General features: G+C 48.4%; 1 protein-coding gene across 1 annotated transcript in view; it reads right to left on the reverse strand.

The window, feature by feature from the left end:
- The window catches only part of LOC138566955 (serine/threonine-protein kinase MRCK alpha-like), a 2,642,347-nt gene that overhangs the window by 40,300 nt on the left and 2,576,850 nt on the right, over nucleotides 1-25,197 (reverse strand). Inside the window, exon 36 of the mRNA XM_069644738.1 lies at nucleotides 17,606-17,691. Coding sequence (XP_069500839.1) covers nucleotides 17,606-17,691 — 86 coding nt within the window. The remainder of the gene's footprint in view (nucleotides 1-17,605; nucleotides 17,692-25,197) is intronic.

Here is a 25,197-nt window from a genome sequence, read left to right on the forward strand (position 1 = left end):
ACGAGATAGTGACGGCCATCTCAAATCTGCCCAAGGGCAAGGCGCCGGGGCCTGACGGCCTCACTGCCGAGTTCTATCAAGAGCACGTGGCCATACTGGCCCCCAGACTACTCGAGGTCTGGGACGAAGCACTCCGGGTCTCCATCCTTCCTCCTCCATGCGTGAAGCTGTTATCACGGTCCTGCTCAAGTCTGGCAAACCGGAAGACGAGTGCGGATCCTATCGACCCCTTTCCCTTATGAACCTCGACACCAAAATCTTTGCACAGATCATAGCGAACCGTTTTCTGCCTATCATGCCACACTTAGTCCACGAAGATCAGGCAGGCTTTGTCCCCGGCAGGTCCACCTCCCATAACATCAGGAGACTGTTCAACATTTTGTCCCGTATAGATCAGGATGCCCAGGCTGTGGCGGTCACCCTGGATGCCCAGAAGGCCTTTGACATGGTCTCGTGGAGCTACATGTGGTTGGTGCTGGAGACAATGGGCGTTGGCCCAAACATGATCGGGTTTATCAAATTGCTATACGCCTCCCCTGTAGCACGTGTAAGGGTCAATTCTCTGACATCTGACCCTTTCACGCTTTTTAGGGGCACCCGACAGGGTTGCCCCTTCTCCCCGATTCTCTTTGCACTTGCAATAGAGCCAATGGCGGACTATGTGCGTGCACGCCACGTCCGCAAGGGAATAAGGCTGAAAGATGACCCCGAAATAATTTCCTTATACGCGGATGATGTGCTTTTGTACATCAGAGTGCCCACAACCCACATGGATCCCATACTAAGGGATATCACGCGCATCGGCACGTACTCTGGTTTCACGATCAATTATTCAAAGTCTGAGATCTTCCCGCTTACCAAATCTACCCACCGACCCACCACTGAGTACCCCCTCCGCTGGTCCCCGAACGGCATCAGATATCTAGGTGTGCAGATATCCTTAACTAAACCTACCCTACTGACCGACAATTATGGGACCGTAGCACAGTCGGCTGAGGCCAAAATGTTGATGTGGCGCTCTCTCCCATTGTCCATGGCGGGTCGACTCTCTCTCATCAAAATTAATTTGCTCCCCAAGCTCTTTTACACTTTCGGTAACGTTCCTATATGGCCTGGGAAGGGATACTTCACCAAACTACACACACTATGCGCGCAGTTCCTATGGCATTCCGGCGCAGTGCGCAAGAAGTGGACGGACATGGCGCTCCCATATAAGCAGGGTGGGTCTCACGGCTCCAGACCTGGTTCTCTACTGGACCGCGGCCCAGGCCCAACATGCCACCCACTGGTACTCCGGCTCCCCGACACGGCGGCATGTCAAATTGGAGCGACTTGCGGCTATCGACACCAACATGATGTCCCTCATATTACATCATCGTTACACACCTGACTCTCCTATTGACCCTGTTGGTACGACCATTAGGGCCTGGAAACGTCTGCTAGATCCAACTTTCGAGTCCTCCCCTTACTACAAATGGCTCCCGGTGTGGGATTTCCCCGGCCTAGAACCCACACGTGACACTGCATTAGCCCAACACTGGGGGGCCCTGGGATTTACCCCGAAGGCAGATTTATAGACCCCCAAACATGGAAACATGGCCACACCAGATCCGCCTTAGAGACTCTCCAATACTATAGACTACGGGCAGCGTTTCGCACTACATGGCCCTCATTCCCAGATGAGCCCCCAGATAACCCGGCAATTGCTTACATTGCCAACTCTGGCGACGCCTGCAGCGTCGTCTCCTCACTATACAAGATCCTGCAGGAGAATGCCTCTATCCCAGTTCTCCGAGCGCGGGACGATTGGGTGGGCGAACTGGGTCTAGAGATATCCGATGGTGCCTGGGGTGAAATGTGTCTACACACCAAAAATGTCTCCCTCAACTTTCACTTCCGCGCCATGCAGTACAAACTCCTCAACAGGCTTTACTACACCCCACGTAGGACCACGAGGTTCATCCGCACCGCGGCTGCCTTGTGCCCCCGGTGTGGTGCGGAGGAAGCTGACCATTTGCATATGTTTTGGGCCTGCAGGGAGCTGTTGGGGTTTTGGGATAGCATATTGAAAACGCTTTCCGCAATAACTGACACCGTGGTTGACCCTGACCCCCTGGCGGTTTTGTTCGGGGCCTGGAAAACCGATGGCTCCAGACGACTGGCCAAATTTCTGAATATAAGTTGCATGATCGAAAAAAAGTGTATACTCCAGAGTTGGAAATGCCCTTCTCCCCCGACCTATCACAAGTGGCTCCGCTTACTCACCTGGGCACGGAATTGTGAGGAAGATTATCTGACTACGCTCCCCGCCCAATCTCGCCCCAAAAATATTTGGGGTGAATTTAACACCTACCTTAACAACCTCAGCGAGGACACCCCCGTGTCCGGTATGTCCCCTGCCCCACCGGGCTCTGACCCCACTGGATGAAGCCCCACTGTTGCTCCTCTTCAGGTATTGCCATGTTGTATATGCTGTGATTGCTGTATCGTAATTGTTGTGCTGCTCTACGATGTAACTGCTGTATACATTTGTTGTCCTTTGTGTGTGCCTTTGTACCTCTGCTGCCAAAAATAAAAACTTTAAAAAAAAAAAACAATGTAACTTTTGCTGCAGACCTCTGAAGTGGTCCATGCCACAACAGGATGTAAGGCTCGTCAAGAAGCTGGTGTTCTCCATTGCGGATCCTGAAGGGAAGCAGACATGCAATCGCGGCATAGCGAGGGAGGCCAGAAGAACGTCTACAGCCTTCAGATTGGAAAGTAGGTGAAAGCAGCACACCACAGAACTGCAAACCCGACCAGAGACGCTGGAGAAAGCCGGTGAGTCTACCCAGATCCAGTGGGGACCCTGGGGCGTTACAGAGACTGTGCTAACAGCAATTTGAACCTTGTAGCCTTGTGAATTCAATGAATGGCGTTTTTTGAATACCCAAACGTAAAAAGGCAAACCCCAATGAACTGTAAATATCTGAAATGTAAATGTGGAAATAAACTTAAGAAAGGTAACAAAAATATAGGCACCAACCCAAGGGCCATACCTACAATGTGATTGATACAGTGATGTATATGAGAATCCCTGGCAAACCAACGACACTAGGCGATTGAACTATATGAGAAATCCTGACAAACAAGACAGCAAGCAAATGATAAATAAAAGTCCTAGCCGGGGAGTATATCAGGCAGTTGGCATTGTATAAAGGAACAAGGCAGGAGAGTAAACCAGGCAATTTGCAAGCCCCAAGACACGTTAAAGAAAAGATTGGTGGTTATTTGTTGAACCCTGGAAAGTTGGATGTTAAAGAAAAACATTGCTATCCAGACCGAGGAGAAAAGTTGTATTAAAGAAAGACTGTTAAAGACTTGGTTGCCTAAACAGGAATCCTGTGAGTCCAAACAAGAGACCAAGGAACTGTTTACAAAAGTGACTATTCTTTGTATTATTAAAAATCCAGGGGAATGGATCCACCCTCTGAAACCAACGCCTTGAAGAACATTTTTGTCGGAATTATTCTAATTTCAGTTGTGAACACTTTCTGGGCAGTAAAAGATATTCTCCTTACACATTATCATTTGTTTATAGTGTGAGGGTCAGGATAGGACGTTTTGGTCACAAGGACTGTTTTTCAGATATTGACATCCTGACAGACAGATCCTTAGTTTTTGGTTTATAGGCAGGAAAACTCTTTAGCACAGGGTCAGAGAGGCATTTTTCTTTGAATAAAAAGGGTTTATAGTCAAAAAGTCGAAAACTTAATTTCGAATAGCAAAAATGTCGAAAAAAAATGTCGAATGTAAAAAAGTCGAAAACACATACATATAATAGGAAAAGTCATAATTTCGAAAAAAAATGTCGAAAAAAATAGAAACCCCAAAACACTTTTTTTACACAAATGCTAACATTTTTTATGGGGGGGTCCCCCCCAACCCCCCCATCCCAAACCCCTACCCCAACCCCCCCCCCCTCCTCCCCATCCCCCCCACCCCCTATAGATATACCTTTAATTATTTTAAAAAAATCTTTAATATAATATTAAATAATTAATTATTTTAAAAAAACATCCCAAACCCCTACCCCCAACCCCCCCCCTCCTCCCCATCACCCCCACCCCCCATGGATATACCTTTAATTATTTTAAAAAAAAGTTTAATAAAATATTTATTATTAACATAAAATCGAAAAAAAAATTTTTATTTTCGAATAAATATTTTCGACATTTTGACTTTCGAAAATATTGTATTCGAAAATATGACTGGACACCAATAAAAGCTTTGGTAAAGCATGACAACTTTGTGTCTGACTATCATTTCGGCATCCTCACACTCCCCCCATACGAACATCTTTGCCGCCAAGAGATATCTTCTTGAGGGGAGAATACAAAATATTCAATTGTCACTATGGAAATGGTGGTTGGGGGCTCAAGGAGTTGTTCCTTTTGCATTTCCATGGCGGTCCTCTAGAAGCGGATAGTACGACAGGAGCATGCAACATTGAGAGCGTGGGGGATAATACAAGTGAGTTTTATTTTTAAACTGGAACAAAGTCAGGGGGCGGGAGACATCTTGCTTGGAAAACAGGCTTATACCAGTAAGAGGAGCCCATGCCCAAGCAACTGGATTGGCTGCTCGCACTTCAACAGGTACTCTAGTAATGCAACAACAATGGCCTCAAAAGCTCTATAATCAAGCAATTACATACATCATATAGACACTACAGAATTGGAACACCCCAGTGAATGCAAGGGAGAGCATTGATTAAACGAACTATTCCATTTTCAAATGTTTAAAACTCATATGATGCGATTGCCCTAGTCATGACATCTAACAAATACCAAAAGGGACCCTATGAGGGGCTTTTGGGAGGAAATAACTTCATAAATGTAGAATAAAAGCTATACACCTTTCATGTATGAAGAAAACATGTGTGTACAATATATATGACAGTTATGTGGATACACTGCGGAGGGACAGGAGAGACCAACCCTCCCAAACTGAATTGGCACCAAACCTCACCAACACTTGAGGAAAGCCACAAAAGAATGAGCAGCCCAAGTCCCTGGCTTCTACCACACAGGACACTGTTTCCAAAACAGTGCTGGAAAGGGGAGCCCCTCACCTGTGTAAACACAGCTCCTGGGGAAAAGACGGGCATCAATTGGTACATAGAGTTAGGTGAGCGCGGCAGCCAATGGAACGGGGAGGAGAACGAACCAGAAGCACCACAGTATAAAATGAGGCATAAGGAGAGGCATAGTGTGAGTTGAATGGGTGATGTTCAGGAGGTTGTGTGAAGGTGGATTGAGAGACAAGGCGAATGACTGGTGGAGGAGCAGAGTGCTGGAGAGTTAGTGTTAGAATTTTAACAGAGTGAAGGTGAAATATTTGTGAGCAAGAGTGGCACCAGGGGTGTATGGGTGTGGGGGGCGGTGTGTGTGGTATAGTTTAGTGGGAAGGGGGCTGTGTAAAAGCTGAGCGAATGAAAGAGTAGGACAGAGGGTAGCAGCTTGAGCAAGTGGGTGTTGGGAGAGAGCGAGGATAGTAGAAAAAGGTGTAGGCGTGGGATGTGAGAATGCAAAATTACTTACCAATAATGTTCTTTCTATGGATTCTTCTCCCACAAATTACTCATCGTGATAAATAGCTTTCCAGTGTCAGCTGCTCAGAAATTTCTTCGACAGGGGGCGTAGTGCCGCTCGATATTGATGACGACTTCCCCGCTCTTATACGGCTGCGCCATTCCTCAATCGGACATGACGTTGGGCGAAGGATGCACTATGGCCCCCATACATCTGTTCCCTGATCCCCTGCCCGTGCAGGCACAGTCTGCGAGAGGAAACATACAGAAAAGGGGACAGGCATTGAAACAATGGCAAACCACAATCGTTTGCTTACCTCATTCTTCAATATCTTAATCTTGGAGCTGAAACTAATAGAAGCAGGGCAGTACAGCTAGCCAACTGCTGCGGCCTAAAACGCAACCCTCTGCTCCTCATTTCATCGTGCAGAGAAACAAGACAGCAGAATGCGATTAGGACTATGCAAACAGACTTCCTAGTGGTAGGGTAGGTCCAAGCTGTAATGCTGGGCAAACATGTGAAGAGAGGACAACGTTGCTGCGCACCAAACTTCACTGACCGGCACTTCCATCTGAAGAGCAGAGGAAGCCGCAACAGCTCTTGTAGAATGGGCCCTAAGCCCTGCTGAAACCTCCTTCCTGGGGAGTAGGCAACATTCTGAAATGCACGGCACTATCCAGTGTGAGATAGTTTGCTTCATGACTGCACGCCGCAAACTGGATTGTGAGAAGGTGACGAGATCATCCTTCCTGCAGGAGCCTGTCCTGGTCAGGTGAAAACTCATCACTCTCATGGGGTGGAGTCTGTGGAGCCTCTCCTCGTCTTTCGAAGGATGGGGTGGAGGGTAAAATGGTGGAAGATCTATGCTTTTGTCCCAGATGAAATTCAGACATCACCTTTGGTAAAAATATGGGACGCGCCTTCAAGGAGACCTTTTTGAAAAACTTCAGGAAGGGGGCTTTACTAGAGAGTGTCTGCAATTTCCTAACTCTACTAGCGGATGTGATTGCCACAAAAGGAGAAATGACTTACCGTAATGTTCTTTCTATGCATTCTTCTCCTGCAGATTCCTCATCTGATAGATATCACATCCAGCTTCACTGCTTCGGAAAAATTCTCGACAGGGGGTGTAGTGGACCTCGATTCCGATGTCGATTCATCTTACTCGCTACTCGATCGTCGGCTCCAGACGCGACGTCAGGCGTTGTTTATAAACTGAGTCACTACGCTCCATACCTCAGTTTCCCTCTTTTTTCCCCCTGTACTCACCACACTGCATAGGAAAACAACAGGCTAATAAGCCCACAAAAAGTTAAATAACAGTAAACTTCCAAAGGAAGGAAGAACTTTGTGCAAGACAGCACAATTTGTTGCGTCAGAAGAGATATATTTTATTTTTAAAAACAAACATGCGGCAAGGAGACAGAAAGCGGTTACAAAAGACCATCGCCAAGTCATCATCAAAAGAGAATATGCGCACTAACCATCGGCTTTTTGAGCGGGGGCGGACGAGAGGGGAGATGAGGAATCTGCGGGAGAAGAATCCATAGAAAGAACATAACAGTAAGTCATTTCTCCTTCAATGGATTGCTTTTCTCGTGCAGATTCCTCGTCTGATAGTCTAACTTTCTGCCTGCCTCCATCTGCTGCTGTGGGAATCCAACAGATTTTGTAGCACTGCCCTGCCAAAACATGCATCAGCTATGTGAGCAACATCTAAACTATAGTGTTTAGTAAAAGTATGAAGAGAGGACCAAGTTGCCGCACGATAAATATCCCTAACAGGGACACCTCCTTTGTAATGCAGTTGATGCAGAGACCCCCCTAGTCGAATGTACCCTGATGCCTGACGGCAATTCCCTGCCAGCAGACTGGTAACACACTGCTATGCAGAACATGATCCAGCGGGACAATGTTTGTTTTGTTATCGCTTGGTCTTTACAAACTAAGTGGAAGGCCACAAAGAGTTGGTCATTCTTGTAAAGACGTCCTTGCGATGTAGAAGCTTAGAGCCCTTTTACGATCCAGGCGATGGAAACACTCCTCTTCCTTAGAAGGGTGCGGTGGCAGGTAGACCAGGAGGTGTATGGACTGTGATAGGTGGAATTCAGAGAACTTTTGGGAGAGATCCAGGTCTCCCCCTTACCGAGACTTACCAAAAAACACTGGAAGGGCAGTTTGCAGCATAAGGCTTGAAATTCACTCATCCGCCTAGCCAGTGTAATTGCCACTAGAAAGGCTGTCTTTAAAGAGGAGCTGCAAAGAGCAAATGGGCATAGGCTCAAAGGGAGCCGCCATCAGATATGCCAACACCAGATTAAGATCCCAATCTGAGACAACAAAGGAAGTTGGCGGATATTTATTCACAAGGCCCTTCAGGAATTGTGCCATCACCGGGATCGTAAAATATGAACCTTGATCTGGGGACCTCAAACACAGACAAGGCTGCCAAATATCCTTTGACTGTGATGACCTGAAGACCTGCTGAGGACAGTGACAGAAGGAACTCCATCACTGTAGTGGTGGGGCAAGAGCTAAGGTCAATCTGACGTTCCCTGCAACACGCCTCAGATCTTCTCCAACAGCATGCACACAACGATCTTGTAGATGGTCTGTGTGCAGCCAGCAACTCCTCAACTGCCTCCTCTCAGAGGTCCCAGTCATCATACCTCATCCTCTCAAGAGCTACGCATGTGGGTTGATGGACTCTGGGTTCGGGTAATGCACCAGACCTTCCGAATGGGTTAGGAGATCCGGCCACCGATGCGACCGGAGAGGTGGGCAAATGGCCAAATCCAGAAGGTCTGAGTACCATGTCCTCCTCGCCCAGTCCGGTGCGATCAGGATCATGGCTGCTCAGAACCTCTTGAGCCTCCTGAGAACCCAAGGATTGACAGGAGTCTAAGGGAAGGCGTAGTGGAGAAGGAAGGTCCAGTCCACCAGAAACGCGTACCCTGGCAGACTGTTTGCTGGGAATTCCCTCGAGCAAAGCTGTCTGCACTTCCTGTTGGATTCTGTGGCAAACGGTTCCACCGTTGCAGTACCCCAGCGAGAGAAGATGTCCTCTAGGACTTCCGGGCACACTTCCCACTCATGTGAGACCGTGCTCTGCCTTTTAAGAGCATCGGACAAACTGCTCTCTGTCCTCGCCAGATGAGTTGTCGAGACTGAGATCCGGTTCTCCAATAGCCAGAACCACAGCTGCACTGCCTCTGTCGAAAGGGGGAGGGAGTGCACGCCACCTTGCTTGTCTAGGTAGTGCATGGCCACTGTACAGTCAGTCAGGATTAGGACATGCTTCCCCTTCAGAGATGGAGCGAACGGTCTCAGGGTTTACAATTCCAGCCTGTTGATATGCCACCTTGTTTCCGTTGTTGACCAAAGGCCGTTCACCTGCAAGTGCCTATAATGTGCGCCCCAACCCTTCAGAGATGCATCCGTGAGCACTTGGGGCTGAAGCCACGGAGGCCAGAAGGGTTCCCCTACCATAATATTGCTGCAATCTGTCCACCAGATGTGGTCGTTGACCACATGCCTGGAAACCTTGAGAGCTCCAAGGTGTTGTGTCCACTGACCCCTTATGAGCCACTGTAGGGATCCCATGCGCAGCCTGGCCTCTGGCACTAGAAATATACAGGAGGCCTTGACACCTAAGAGACGGAGGAAGAAAGCTGCTGGTAAGGTGGCATGGTTGCGAAAAAAAAGTCCACCTTCTGTGCCATGCGGTTGACTTTCTCCTTGGGAGGGAAGGCCTTCCCAAACCGGGTATCTAGGACTTCCCTGATGAACCGGAGCCTTAGGACTGATGTCACATGGGACTTCAAGTTCATGGAGAAGCCCAGCTTGTGCAGTGGCAGACAGGTGCCCTTGCGGTGGGACAAATCTGCCCCGCTGACTTCCCTCAGATCAGCCAGTGATCCAGGTATGGGAATACATGGACCACGGATCTCCTCAGGTGAGCTGCAACTATCACCGTGATTTTGGTGAAGACCTTTGAAGCGGAGGTCAGACCAAAGGGAAGGATTTTGAACTGGTAGTGCTTGTCCCCTATAAGGAACCTCAGGAACTTCCTATGCTTTCAATGTATCGGCACATGGAAATAAGCGTCCTGCAGATCTATTGACACCAGCCAGCCCTGTAGCTGGAGAGCATGGAGAATTTCTCTCAACATCACCATCCTGAATTGATCTTTCCTCAGGAACTTGTCCAAGGCCCTGAGGTCCAGAATAGGACGGAGACCTCCTCCCTTCTTGGGCACCAGGAAATACTGGGAATACCAACCCAATCCTCTGTTCGGGAGGTACCTCTTCCACGACACCCTTAAACAACAGGGCTTGCAGTTCTTCCTGGAGCTCCTGTCCCGGTTGTATCGGAGATGGTGGGGGCAGTCTGGCGTTTTTTTTAATAAGGGCAGGCAATATCCTCACCGAACGAGCTGTAGAGCCCAGGCATTGGAAGTAACCCTTCCACTGGGGCCAGTGCTCCAATAATCATCCGCCAACCGGTAAGTTGTTAGAGGGGAAATCAAAGCGGCTTAGAGGGCTGGGTCGCCCCGCTGCTGTCGCTGCTTGTTGGCCCTTAGTAGGTCCCCTGTCCCTTCCGGAGCCCAAGAAAAGCTTCTGCCTTGTCTGGCTGGAGGGAGCTGCACCCTTCTGCCGTAAGGCATATATCGCCTGAAGCTGAAGGCAGGCTTGGTCGGCTGCGCAGCCAGGCCCAGTGATTTAGCAGCAATTTCCGATTCCTTGAATTTCTCCAAGGATTCGTCGGCCTTTTGACCGAACAGAAAAATCGCCCTCGAAGGGCATATCCAGTAATTTGCTCTAGACATTAGGCGAAAAGCCTTAAGATTTTAAGTAGGCTTGCCTCCTGAGCGTTACAGCTGATGCCATAGATCGGCCCACGCAGTCAGCGATGTCCAGGCCCATTTGCAGAGACTCCTTAGCCACCTCCTTAACATCTTCCTTCAGCTTGAAGAAGCCCTAGCGCATTTCCCCCTCAGGGATGTACTGTGCATCATTCTCCACTGCTGTTTAAAGACTGAATGAATATTTTGCAAAGCCACTAGCCACATTCGTAGATTAAAGGGCCATACTGCCCGATGTGAAAGCCTTTTTGGCCAAGGCATCAACCTTCTTCGCTTCCCTGTCGGGCGATAGAGTGGACATTGAAGAAACTGGTCTAGAGGAGACTGTAGCAGCTTGCATACTGAGCACTTCTGGAGAAGGGTGCAAGGAGAGGAATGACGAGTCCTCTCTAGCTGGCCTATACTACCAAGATAAGGTGGAACTGACCGGGGGAATGGAATAAGGGTGCTCCCCCACAGCAACGTCAGATGGTGGACAATTGCAGGGGCATGTTGCGCTCTGTAACCGGACCTTCGTCCAGAATATAAGCAAGGTCGTACCCCTGTACTGGCACTGCTGAGGCATGCAAACCTAAAGTGTCAATGACCCTTTCTACTAAAGCCCTGAACTTGGCATAGTTATGGGCATAGGGCTGGTTCTTCTGGAATTTCAGGTCTGTAAAGCATCCAAAATGCTGGCCTCATGGAGGCCCTGAGCTAGCTCCAGCAGCTACCCATGGTCTTCAAAATAGTCGACACCACCTGTGCCCATGAAAACGGGGTCGACGTCTCCTTGATCTCCCGTGTCATCGGCACCGAAGATGCTCCACATAGTGCCCAAAAAATTATAATTCAGATTGTGAGAGCAGGGTGAAGGGTTTATTAACAAGTGTCAGCGACGACTTGTAGACCGAGCTCTGTCTGCTCAAAGCATCTGCTAACCCACCCCTGCCAGATGAGCTGCGGATGCCAAGATATTCTCTAGCATCCAGTGCCTTTACTGCATGGTCTCCCTGCACAGGGGTAGTAACCTCACACCTCCCTGTTTGTTGAGGTAGTGCATGGTCACTGTGGTGTCTGTAAACACCAGGACATGTTTCCCCTGCAGAGCAGGCACAAAAGCCGTCAGCGCTAGTCTGACTGCTCACAACTCCAGCAGATTGATGTGGCTACTCAGCCCATCAGCAAGGCGCCCATGACCACTTTCTCTTCCGGCCACGGCACCAAGAAGGATTCTCGTGCCAACATGTTTGCTCTGTTGCTCCACCAAATTGGGTTGTTCGCCACAGACCTTGACATCTGGCCACAATATTTTGACCACTGGCTCCTGAAAAGAATCTTGCCTGCCGAAACAGGACAATACAGGATGTCATGAAACCCAGTAGACGCAAGAACGTCCATGCCAGTAAACTGCTGGAAGTTTGAAAAAGACTGACCATCTGTGCCACGATGGTGACTCCGAGAGGAAAGGCCTTCCCTTCTCAGGTGTTCAAGACTGCTCTAATGAACTGGAGCTCTGTGCAGATGATTTCTTTAAGTTTAGGGAGAAACCCAAGTTTGGCAGCAGTAAACAGGTGTCCTCGAGGTGCCTCTAAACCTGTTTGGGGTGACCGTGCTCGGATCAGCCAATCGTCCAAGTATAGAAATGCAAAGACGCCAGTTCTCCTGATATAGGCTGCTACTACTGCCATCAGCTTGGGAAAGAACCTGAGTGCGGAGGTCAAGCCAAAAGGGAGCACTCTGAATGGGTAAGGTGCACTCCCAATGACTAACCTGAGGAACGGCCTTTGCTTCCTGTGGTTTGGCACATGAAAATAGGCATCCTGAAGGTCCATCGACACCAGCCAGTCTTGGGACTTAACAGCCTGGAGAATGATACGATATTATATGACATTTATAACGCACCTATAAAGTGTTTCAAGGCGCGATGTCCCTTAACAATGTCCCTTAACGTCAGCATCCAGAATTTGTCCTTTGTCCTTTCTCAGGAACTTGTTTAATTCTCTGAGGTCCAGGATGGGATGGAAGCCACCCCATTTCTTGGGAAACAGGAAGTATCTGGAGTATCAGCCTGAGCGGAACTCCTTGGCTGGAATTGCCTACACTGCTCCCTTCAGCAGAAGGGCTTGTAGCTCTTCCAGTAGCTTCTGCTCCGGCTGACACAGAGGGGATAGGGGTCTCTCTGAAAGCCTTCTCAGAAATGGGAGGCAGTAGCCCCACTCGATCAGTTGGAGGGCCTAGGTGTCGGAGGTAATTTCTCTCCATTTGCCCAAGATTCTCCCTCCAACTGGTGAAATATGTGGAGACACCTTAAGGAGGCTTCTGGGGCACCATGGAATTTGATGCTGCTGCCATTGTCGACTGCCTCGCTCCTCCCCTCCCTCTATATGGCGGTGGGAACCTGTGTTGCACAACTTGTTTGGTCTGGGCGTTTGCACCCTCCTGGGAAAGGTGGAGTATGTCTTGTAGTCTCTTCCTCTGGATCCAAATGAATAAGCTTCCTGTGGGGGTTGCTGCTGCACCACTAGTCCCAATGACTTTGCTGTGACCTTCGAGTCCTTCAATTTCTCTAGGAACTAGTCAACCTCGGGGCCAAAAAGATGTTGCCCTTCGGAGGCCATGTTGAGCAATTCTGCTTGTACATTTGGGGAAAACCCTGACCCCCCCTCAATAGCCGACCTGTGCAGAAACGTGGAGGTGCCCATAGCATGACCCACGCAGTCAGCCGCGTCCAAACCTGCTTGGACAGCTTGGCAGGCCATCTCCTTTCAATCAGCCACTATGTCCAGGAAGCCAGCTTTGACTTCTCATTCAAGGAGGTGGTCAGTTGCCTCTGAAATAGGACTCCAGAGTATGTGAGAAAACTTTACCGCCTTGATGGCCATACTCTGAGACAGACATTTTTGGCAATGCGTCGACCTTCTTTGACTCCCTGTTGGTGGGAAGGTTCAACGTCAACATCCTGTATGTGGCAGTCGTGGCCTGCACCGCTAACCTGTCCGGGTTCAGTTGTGACATGAGGAACGGCAGGTCACCCTCTCGCTGGCTTGCTTATATTTCTTAGTGCTCTCTGTGTTGACTGCCGGTGTCAAGCATAGACGCTGCCACAAGGCGATGACCGGATCAGCCATAGCCGCACTGAACGGCAATGCTTGTTCGGTTTGCGGCCCATGGCCGAGGGTGTCGGTCAAGTCGTACTGTGACACTGGCTTTGAAGGTGCGCTCAGCCCCAAGGTCATAACTACTTTCTCGACCGCCTTGTGGTATGAATTTGGGTGGGCGTATGGGTTGAGTTTCTGAAAATCCATGTCTGGAGACGTGTCCAGTCCACTGGCATCGTGGAGGCCCCTGCCAGTTGGAGCAACCCTGCCTGGTCTGCCATAAAATCAGGCATTGGATCGAAGGCTGCAACCGCCATAGTTACTAACCCGAATGGAATCGGGTCACCCTCCTCGTTGAATATCGACCACAATTAATCTAAGAACACCAGATGCGAGTTCGGTACAAAGCTATGATCTTGAGGGACTGGTCAAGGAGCCTCTTGGCCTTAGGGGACTGTCCGCTGCTTCAGTAGAGGGGGAGGTTTTTCCTGAACGGTCTCGCTCAAGAGTTTTCAACCCTTCCTGGCTTTCTTTGTGCCAGACGGACCAGGGCCAGTTGGAGGCAGATCAGTCAGCGGTGTCAAGGCGGAAGCCGTACCAGCCGAGGCCTTCTCAAAAAGCTTGAGCATATTGGTTTTAAAATCCTCCCACTCCTTCCTAGACGCACCCTTTGTAGAGTACGAATTACCCTTATAATTCCGATGAGTTGGAATTGCATCTGTGCTTTTTCTTGTGCAACGACGACCATGAGGAGTGGTGTGAGAGCGTTTCTTCGACTTTCTATGACAACGTCCCATACAATGTTTTTCGGGCTCGGTTCCTCGGCATCTTTCTCCGATCAGCATGGGAGCCATTTCGATGGAGTTTTGGACTAGAGCATTCCCTGACCGGGTTCATCAAAAGGCAGGACCTACATTGCTCCATGTCAGGCCCCACTCCAAGACACCACACACAGTGTGTGGGTCAGTGACAGATTTTTTGGAGCTGCAGTCCTTGCAATTTTGAACCTGGATGGCTTAGGCCCGACATACTGACACATTAATTCTAAAAGATAAAAATTAGCGTGTTCCGAATAGCATGCTCAGTGCGCAGAAAAAAGGAAATTAGGTATGGGGGCTTAGTGCATCCTTTTATACGATGCCCAAAGTTGCATCTGATTGAGGAATGGCACAGCCGTGTACGAGAGTCGAAGATATCAAGCAGCACTACGCCCCCTTGTCGAAGTATTTTCCGAGCAACTGATGCTGGATAGCTATCAAGATGAGAAATCTGTGGGAGAATGCAATCCATTGAAAAAGGGTCCAGGAGAGAAGTGGAAGGATTAGCATAGTGAGAGTATTGGAAGGGTAAGCAGGGTACCATATCCCTGAGCATGCCATCATAAGAGAAGCAGAGAGAGAGGTGTGAAAAGGGGTGTAGTGCAGAGAGGGGAGAGTAGTAGTAGTGCTGAGCATAGTAGTCGTATGGAAGAGAAGTATTGTGGAGAGGGGAGAAGAGTAGTAAAGTGGAGAGGGAAGAGTAATAAGAAAGAAAGACATGAGGGCAGAGGAAAGTGGTAGAAGGGTAGAGACATCAGAGGGACATAGGAAGAAGAGAAGGTGGGTGAAGTTGGACTGAACAGAAGAGAGTGGCGGGAAGACAGTAGTAAGAGACAGGGCAAGGAACATCTGGGTTTAAGAGTAAGGTGACAGAGTGGGGCTTCAGTGTCTGGTGGCACATCCATACAACACCCTATGGAACTAACCTTGTGGGAGAGTAGTAGGAACAGTCTCGGAATTCCATGAGGGAGATTAAATACAGAAAGAGACTGCCTTTAGGTCTTTGCCAGCAGTAAAGTTAGACGAAAGAGGGGATGGCCTTTAGCGAGCCCCTCCTCCCCCAGACCAGTGCATTTAATTGATCCATCTGTCTGCCCTAAATCTTAACAAACTACTTGCATTATTACAGACCAGCCCAATACTATTTTGACAATTTGCACACATACCATTTCAACAATCTGCATATCTAAACTGCTTTAAGAAAAAATAAACCCTTGGACAGTCCCGAGTCATTGCAGCCATCTGCAACATATACAAGTCTTGCAGAAACATAAAAGGAAGCTAATTGGACATGGACAAAGGCAGGCAAGCTAATCAAACTACATAAATTGTGGGCCATCCTATCCATTTCCATGCAATTCCTACACAAGTCAAATATTACGGCTAAGCCATTGCTTGTTCTCTTTCTCCTTTAGATTTCAATTTTAAAAATCAAATTTTTCTCTTTACCTTTCGTACCATCTATTTTTGTTTAATTTGGTCTTTGTTCCCTGATCATGCATAATGTTATTCTCTTTTACTCGATATCCATCTTCCCCTCTCCCCATTCCTTCTTTTATCATCTTCTCTGCCTTTCATTATCCTGTCCCTCTTGTTTGGTTTTTCTCCATCCTGCCTGCTGTCTAATTTCAGGGGAGCACTAAAAACACTTAAAATATGATTCATTCTGGGTTTAGAAGCTAGATTGCAAAAGCCAAGGGGCCCGTCGGCTGAATAATGAGTATCAAAATGGTAGGAGAGTGAGGACAGCATGTAATGGAGTGTCCATGGAGGTAGGTATTCCGCCATTTTTTGGGAAACGTACCAAAATGTTGCCCTCATTTGTGTGCCCCCTGCAGTCACTGCAACTTTGGTGGCGCACAAAATGACGGCGACATTTACTTTGCCCAAGCAGAGCAGGGTTTGTGGGGGATTCCCCCGCTCTACTTGGGGGCAGTAACTGGTGTTGCAGGGAGTCCCCCGCTTACCATTGTGGTACAAGGAAGAAGAAAAAACAAAAAAGAAAAGCACCCTGCAGCGTCAGCTCTAACACACGAGGAACGGACGCCGCACTGATAGCAGGGTGTAGGCGGCACACAAGTGTGCCGCCGTAAAGGTAAGTGAGGTGTGGAGGTCAGGAAGGGAAATGCGGGCTGGGGGATGCGGCACAGTGATCCATCTGATCACTGCGCCAGCGCCATAATTGCCGTTGAAATTCTCGCCGGCACAGTTAAGGGTGGCGCAGTGATCAAATAGGTTAACTTTTTGTCCAGATGCACTCCTTCCTAAATGGTAAAAAAACCACACTACAACCCAAAACACTAGACTGAAACAGCAACTTCTGACCAGGATTAAAGCAGATGGTATGTAGAATACCCTGTCCAAAGAAAACCTTTGAAGAACAAGCATAAAAAGACTTGACAAATAACTCTTATTGCTTCCCAACAAATGTCTTTGCAAGGACATTGATACTGCGCCTTTGCTCCAGTGGAATGAGCATCAAGTCTTTGAGGGACTGCAATTTACATAACTTGGAGTAACATGAGAAGTGCCCCATGTAGTAATGGTAGCCTTAGAGGCCAAGTACTTCAAAGCCATACTCTAAAGAGTCATGGGTGACTGAGAATTTATAAATAATAGGTATATTTGTAGAGCTTATGTTCACTCGCAGGTATGTGTTTTGGCACTATAAACACATAACTGTTACCAACTCAATGGTACTCATTTGATCGCCCTTGGAAGGATAAAGGGCTAAGTACACCTTCCAGGATTCGAATCTGTGACCACGAGGTCAAACAAAAATCCCAGAAATTGATGCATTAGACCACTCATCCACAGGTCCAGGAAAAATCACTATGTTTGACAATGGGATGGATTGGAAAAGCTATCCATTTTGATTGAGAGTCCGAGGCTTGGTTGGAATTAAAAATCAGATGCCACTGATGAGCTCAGGTTTCATGCTAGACAGGCACTATGTGAACGCAAAACGCGATGAGGTTATATAGTGGTGCGAGAGCATACAATGTGTTTAAGGTATATATGCAAGGCCACGTCACAAATACATGGTGGGTGTGGTATGTTTGAAGAGGTGCAAATCTTAGCTTCTGATTGGGGAGCACGTTCTTTGTACAAGGTACTTACGGGAGGGGGCATATGAAATAAATAAAGTATTTACAGACACAATTGTACACTTGAAGTGATCCTCCATCGATGGGGGTACTTCATGTGTGCCTTCCAACCTATGGAGTGAAAGGCATATTCTGATCAAGAGTGAAATCATTTGCCTCTTACTTCTGCCATCATGTCACCATCTGGGAACAGCCCATGTGGGGAGCAGAGGGAGTCCTCGGAAATTGAACTTCCAGATTGCCGCTTCCCTGTAACAGACAAGTACAGAGAAACAATAATTAGGATACAGCGAAACGCATTGTCACTGTGCAGAATCAATTCACAATACTGAATGCCAGATGTCTAGCCAAACACAATCCCCTAAAGAATGAAGGAAACGTTCTCTGAGACACATTCAGAGGAAGGATTCAAACCAGAAACTCAAGATTTCTAATTCACTTTATATTTGTGAGTTTCCTTTGCCACGACTGTAGTAGCCTATTCTGACAGATCATTTTGTTCTTTCAAGTTACATGCATGTGTCAAAATTAATACTATATTTACAAAATACTGAAGGACTAGACTACGCGAAGTTAAGATTTTTTACTTTGCACAAACAAGGGGGTTTCTGGGAGTTTCTCCATTTTACGACGTATATACCGGGTTAGAGTCTCAACCAGATTTCTTTAGCTCACCTTCCCTTTCACAGAAGATAAATTTCCCCTACATATCAGTCTTTGTCCTGCACAAGATTCTAAGTGGTCCGACCGCGGCTGATTTTGCTGCGGCCGCAATATTCGCATGAGCAAGGTGCGAACTACCAAAAGTTTGCACCTTTCTCATACGAACACACTTACATACTACAGGGGCTGCAGGGATTTCCACTGCAACCCCCGCTCACTACACTGTAAAGTATAGTGAGCAGGGTGTTGCGGGGGACACCTCAGCAGTTTTTTTTTTTTTTACTTACCTGCAATGCTACCACCAAAGGTTCGAACTTTTGGTGTTCGAACCCTTGGTGGTAGCATTTTTCGGTCTTTTTGTATGGTCAGACCTTTTTTTTTTCAGTCCAATCGTACAATACCCCTGCACAAGGGCAGTCCAGCACCGAAATGGCAGGCAATTCTCTTCTGAACAAGAGTACCAACAACAACCCCAGACACGTGTTTCATCCTGGTTGGGCTTCGTCAGTGAGGTGGAGCTGTGCCTCTCTAAATACAGTGAGCAAGGGTGCCACCCTAAGATACTAGGGTAATCCAGAGGTGGAACCCTTGCTCACTGTTCAATCCTGGCAATAGGAGACCAAGATGCAACTTACGAGGCCCCACAACAGGTGTCAGGAAAACCGGCCAGACACCACCCCTACGCTATCGTGGTCATGAGCCTATTGTATGAGGCTGGACTTCGAGCGTGTAATGGGCGTGTATTCCTTGATATGCCTGCTGCAGTCATCTATGCGGGACATCCGGGGAGCTCCAAGATCGATTATGTCCTGATCAGTATGACCGATTGGGCCTTGGTAGTAAGCTTAGAGATTTTTTATTCGAAAGTGAGAGTGACCATTACACAGTCAGCTGTATTGTAAGAGGACCTTGGGGTGGAGGTGGTTGTATGTCAACTGCAAGTGAGGTCACTGTGGTGGCTATTCTAAACAAGCCATTAAATGGACCTCCCTGGACCTGGCCCAGGCCAAACTCATTATCTATGAAAGTATAGTCTCCCTGATAGCAGTCATCTGCATGTCGGATGAGAATGATGTCAGCATTGGACCCAGATCCACCAAACTTATCCAAACACTACACCCCTTCTTTACTAAATCCGTGGGGAAGATAATAAAAGCAACTCTTGACAATAGAGGGTGGTTTGATGAGGATTGTCAAGTTGCCAAGCAAAAGCTGTTAGCGCACCTAAAATAAATCCGCGCACCGAACAAAAAACACGTCAGCTCCCTGAGGACTGAATATAAGCGCATCCTGGGTTTGAAGAAATCGGAGTAGGTTAAAAACAAATGGAGTGAACTTCAATTGTTCTGCAACAGGGGCAATACCAGGCTTCTGGAAAGTCATTGGAGGTATAGGCCCGGATAAGGTGGGGCTGGGTTTGTGCCATATCCCCACGTGCGTGGCATCAGCATTTTAGTCTCCTATTCCAAACAGGCTCTGGGGCCAAGTATGAGGACATACCATGCACTGGTACTGCGCAAGAGGGGGAAGATTTTTTGCCTTTCCAAATGGCTGAGGATGGGGAGGCCATTGACTGTCTGGGTGCAGGGAAGGCCCTGGGCCCCGATGGAATCCCCATTGATCTGCTCAAAGACTAAATGGAAATCTGGGTTCCTCTGTTAATGAAAGTATTTAACTTTGTTGCTAGGTTCAAGAGTGTCTGCCCAATCTGGCGTGAGGCTATAATTTTACCTATCCATAAGAAAGGTGATAAAAAGCAACCAGGGAATTATAGGCCCATTTCTTGATTTTTTTTTTTTTTTTTTTACAATCCATTTCCCATGAGCGTACACATGGAAGGCATTATGCCACATTTATATATTTATATCTGTTACATAACTACTCATGAGTTTAACTGTTATAACACCCTTCGCCCCACCCCCCTATTTGCCATGTAATGTCTGGTATTTGATTAAGGCAAACGACAATGTTCAGTGCAAAGAAGTGCCTTGTGAACCAGTTTGTTTCCCTAAGGCACAACGTTCACAGGATGGAAATCTTGCAGAGGGAATTAGGTTTAAAGTACATTTGTTCCCTATCGCCCATAAACACATGGATTGGCAACCATGTGTTTTGGTATTTCGAGAGCAATCTATATGTCAATGCTGTTACCCTTTCCATGGCCATCACTCCCCATAGTCTCACCCACCAACTGCCCACCACCGGCCCCTGTTTATTTTTCCATGCTTGTGCTAGGTTGATTCTGGCCGAGCTCAACATATGGGTGATGAGGGCGGCTTTGTTCCCAGAGTTTGCGTAGCTCCCCTCTACCGCCTTTTCGAGCAGGATTACCATTGGGTAAAGGGGCAGTCGTACCCCCACCACCTCCTTGATATGGCTTAGGATTTCTTTCTAATATGTCTCTGGTGTAGGGCAATCCCACCACATATGGAATAGGTCCCCGATTTGCCTGCATGTTGCGGGGGTATTTTGGGTTAATGGCATGCATCCGCTGTGGGACATGTACCACCTCAAATGTATTTTGTATGCCGCCTCTTTGATGAAGGCACATTTGGAACCTTTCGTGGCTCTTTGCTATATTTGACTCCATACCTCTCCAGGCACTGGTTCCCCTAGATCTAGCTCCTATTTCTGCATGTGCGGTAAGCTTTCTTCAGGGTCTGCTCCACTCATCAGCCTATAGAGTCTTGACACCACCTTCTCCGGAGTCCCCTCCTTCATGGTGAGGTCTAGCCTACTGGGTCCCGGGTTGCCCCTTCCTGTGTTTGGGCGTTTGTAATCCAAGGTCTAACTTGGGTTTAGTGAAATCGTTCCCTCTCTGGGATTTGGAATTTATCCCAGCATCCTTCGACTGTCCATGGTGTCCCCTCCATGTACAAGCCCCCAATGCCAGGGGTTGCCTCCCTCCCCAATGTGTCCAAAAGCCAGGCTGCAGTCCCGGCGTGAAATCAGGATAGTATGCCACTGGCGTGAGGGGGCCTCCCCCTATTTTTATTTCTTTTCCTTGCAGCGCCTCATCCCAGTACCATAGTGTGGCCTTAGTTGTTTCCAAGAGTGTTCCTCCTCTGCCTCTACGCTTTGCTGGTAGGAATCCCAGACTTTCCAGAGGGTTCCTAGTTGCCTCCCTTTCTAGGGTTGTCCATCTATTTTGATTTTCTCTAGGCGCCCATTGCAGCATCAGCGCCACTTGTGCGGCCTATAGGTACCAACGGAAGTGTGGAACCCCTAACCCCCTAGTGCCTGTGGCTGGTCCAAGACCTTCCTGGGAACCCGGGGCTTTTTCCAATTCCAAATGAAGGATATCACTTCCTTTAGAAAATTTTTGATCGCTCGGCCTGGGATACGCATTGGGTGCGCCCCCATGACATATAGAAACCTGGCAAGAAGGGACATCTTGACTGCTGCTATATGAGCGAGCCAGAATAACTCCTGCATATCCCAGCGTTTAAGGTCCGCTATTCGCGTTTTCAGTAATTCCGGAACATTTGCCCCATAGAGCCTCCCATATTCAGGTGCTAAGTGTATCCTAGCTATTACGTGGATTTCCATTCCCATTTCAGTGCATAGCGGCTTTCCCATTCTGGCATTTGATCTGGGTCTTCGGAAATGTTGGGGGCCTTGGATTTGGGGTAATTAATATGGAACCCGGAGACTTTGGCAAAGCTGTCAAGCAGGTTTATGGTCGCAGTAGGGAGTTAGTGTTGCATCTTTCAGGAACATTAGGACGTCATCCGCATAAAGTGCGATTTTCTGGGGCCCGCTGTTTACGGCCTCCACCCCTTGGATTCCCTGATCGTTGCAGGCTTTCTGCGCTTGGGGATCCATGGCCATTGCGAAAATCAGTGGCGACAGTGGGCACTCTTCCCTTTACAGATCGGGATGCTATCTGTGAGTTGGTCATTAACCATTAGTCATGTGGTGGGGTTTCCGTAGTGGGCTAGGATCATACGGGTGAAAATTGGCCCACACCCAAATTTCTCAAGGGTCATTCGTAGGAACTCCCAATTTAGGCTATCGAAAGCTCTGCCCTGTCCTTCGCCCCCATTCAATGGCGTTTATGGCCCTACGGATGTTATCATAAGTGTGGCGCCCTTTCACAAAACCCACCTGATCTGGGTGGATTATTTTCAGGAGAATACATTTATGTGTCCCCATTCAATAATGAAATAGGGCGATAGCTCGCACAGTCCGATGGGTCCCTGTCGGGATTCAATAGGAGCACTGTGGTGGCTGGGCCCATATCCTGGGAAATTCGCCCGGTGTCTCTTATGTGATTAAACAATTTTTTTAGGGGGCCTACCAGGGTAGCCTTGAATGTTCTATTATATGCGTTACACAGCCCGTCCGGGCCGGGGGATTTATGCCCTTTCAGAGCGCTCATTACCTTTCCTACCTCTTCCTTAGTTATAGGCGCCTCTAGCATTTGCCTATCCAATTCTGTGATTTGTGGTAGCGCCACCTGTCTCAAAAATGCTTCTTGTGCCTCCTAGTCTAGTCCGTCCCCCTTCAGGCTTTGTGTATAGTAGGAGTGTGTAATCTCCCTTATTTCCTTTTCCCCCCCTCATTAGGTTGCCTCTCTGGTGTGTGAGTTGAGTGATGCGGTCCCTGGTTTTCTGTTTTTTTAGTTTGGCCACAAGGAATCGATTGGCTTTATCCCCGTTTATATAATAGGACTGTTTGGTGCGTAGGAGGAGCTGTGCAGATTCATCTGCCAAGTGTGCCTCTAGGGCCGCCCTGGCTTTTTTGAGTTCCCGCCATGTCGTCTGAGACGCTTTATTCTCATAGTGTGTCTCTGCGGACTCATCCTCTGTTTCCTTTAGACAAAGTGTGCTGTATGTGCAATGAACTCACCCATTACCACTGCTTTGCTAGCGTCCCAGATGGTTCCCCAATCAACCCCCTGTCTGGTGTTTTCTTTAAAATAATTTCTTAGGACCGTTCTATGTCCGCCCTCAGTGCCAGGTCTTTTAATATTATTTAATTCAGACGCCATGGCTTCCGGGTTTGTGGCAGTGGGGTGATCGGCTCCACCGTAAAGGAGACCGGTGCGTGATCGGTCAAGCATCGTACCCCTATGTCTACCCCTGTGACTTGCGGGACCATGGTGTCTGAGATTAGCACCATGTCGGTCCGCGAGCAACCTCTATGTGTGGCAGAGTAATGAGTATATGCTTTTTCCTGTGGGTGAAAAAACCACCAGGTTTCGATTAGGTGTAGCTCCCTGAGGAATCATGCTAGAGCTAGTCTGTGCGTGCCATCGTTGGGGCTGGCTGGGAGGGTTTTGTCCATTGAGTCGTCCATTACAGAATTGAAATCACCCCCTATCAAGATCTGCCCTACCCACCACATAAATTGGTCCTGCTTATCGTTTGGGGCATAAAGTGCCACTAAGGTAACCTGTTGGTCCATCAGAGTCCCTCCCAGTACCAGGTATCGGCCCTCCGGGTCTCTCTCTATAAATTGTTTCTCAAACCAAATTCCTTTGGCCAACAGTATGCCCACTCCCCTCTTTTTGGATCCGCTCGAAGCCAGATACTGCACGGGAAGGCTCTATGTCTTAACCTGTGTTCGTCTTCAGGGAGCAGGTGCGTTTCTTGTAACCATACCACTGAAGCTCAGAGGTCCATGAGCCTCCTCAGCATAGATTTCCTTTGAATTGGATAGTTAAGCCCCTAGGTGTTTAATGTCACAAACGTTAACTAAGCCATAATTGAGATATAGATGGGTGACTTTCATCCCGCCATGGAGCCCTTCTGCCCCCCTGTCAGTATCGCCAGAATCGTGCATGCCTCTAACCAAAGTGTTACATTCTTTTGTCCCGCCCCTAACCCCCAAACTTGTAACAACCCCCCGAACTTTAACAGTAACTTCCACATGGTTACCACAGTGCTCAGGGAGCACTGAGCTCACTGAGAAGGCATCCGTCGGCGTCCTCAGCTGGCCACGCCCCCATAGGCCCATTTCTTTACTTGATGCTGTGGGCAAGGTATACGCAAAAGGTACTGGTGACGCGCCTCCATCACTGGGTAACCTCCCCTCTCAAGCTCTTTGCTCCTCTACCTCCCTCAGGGTCCGTCGTTTTTCAAAGAAACGAGCTGGGGGTAGATCTCTATCTTCGGCTGGGGCCTCCCTCTGGAACAGCCTCCCTGCCACTCTAAAACTTGAGGAGAACCATCTCTGGTTCCGGAAGCACCTCAAAACCTTCCTCTTTGCTTCTGCCTTCGCTCCCTTTCTCCCCTGCTGATCTGCTCTCTTGGCACTGTGCACCTGGCCACCCTCTGTCCCCTGGCCCCAGGTACCTGCTCACCCTGCCACCTTCCTGCACTGCCTCCTGGCCACCCTTTGCTCTGGGGACTGTATCTGTACCCATATAGCCCCCCCCCCCGTTTTTCTTCTTTTTCTGCACTTATTCAGACTTACCCAGTCTGCTGCCTTAAACATAGCACTTGCCACTTGCTGGCTGCACTACCACAGTTTGCCTCAATTTTCTATTTATTTTATTTATCTGCGCTCCTCGGCTTCTGCACTTTCCACTCTCCCCCTTCCATGCACTTTTTCCCTTTTCCATGCACATGCGCGCTCAATGTCACTGGGCCTAGTAAGATCGTTTTTATGTTGTGCTGTGTTCTCCCTTGTTCCCCTCCCTTGCCTAGTCGTGCTCTGAAACACTTGTGTACGAGCGCGATACAAATAAAATATATCATATATCACAGTGGATCACCAGGTTCATATGTACCTCCAAGAAATTTGGGATCTGAGCTCCACCCCTCTCCCCCCCAAATCCATTCCTTTCAGAGCTATTACCTTCCCTTTTTTGCCATTGTAGCTTACCCGGAAAATGTTCAGAGCTCAGTTGTATCCTGCCTCTCCAGGCTTAGTGTCCCCCCACCCCTCAACTTGCAGGTTAGCTCCCTCCAACTTCGGGGGATAACCTTCAGGCAATTCCATCTCCGGTTGGCTCTCCTCTGGGATCAACAGACTTGGATTCTTTATAACGGCCTCTCAGCCGAGGGAATGCTGGTCTCCATCGCTCCCTCTCTGGTCTGACCTCCCCTTCCTTGCTTGCAGGCGGGGTGCTGTCTCCGTCACTGA

This window comes from Ambystoma mexicanum, chromosome 2p (assembly GCF_040938575.1).
Source record: "Ambystoma mexicanum isolate Mex_15411 chromosome 2p, UKY_AmexF1_1, whole genome shotgun sequence".
Lineage (NCBI taxonomy): Eukaryota > Metazoa > Chordata > Amphibia > Caudata > Ambystomatidae > Ambystoma > Ambystoma mexicanum.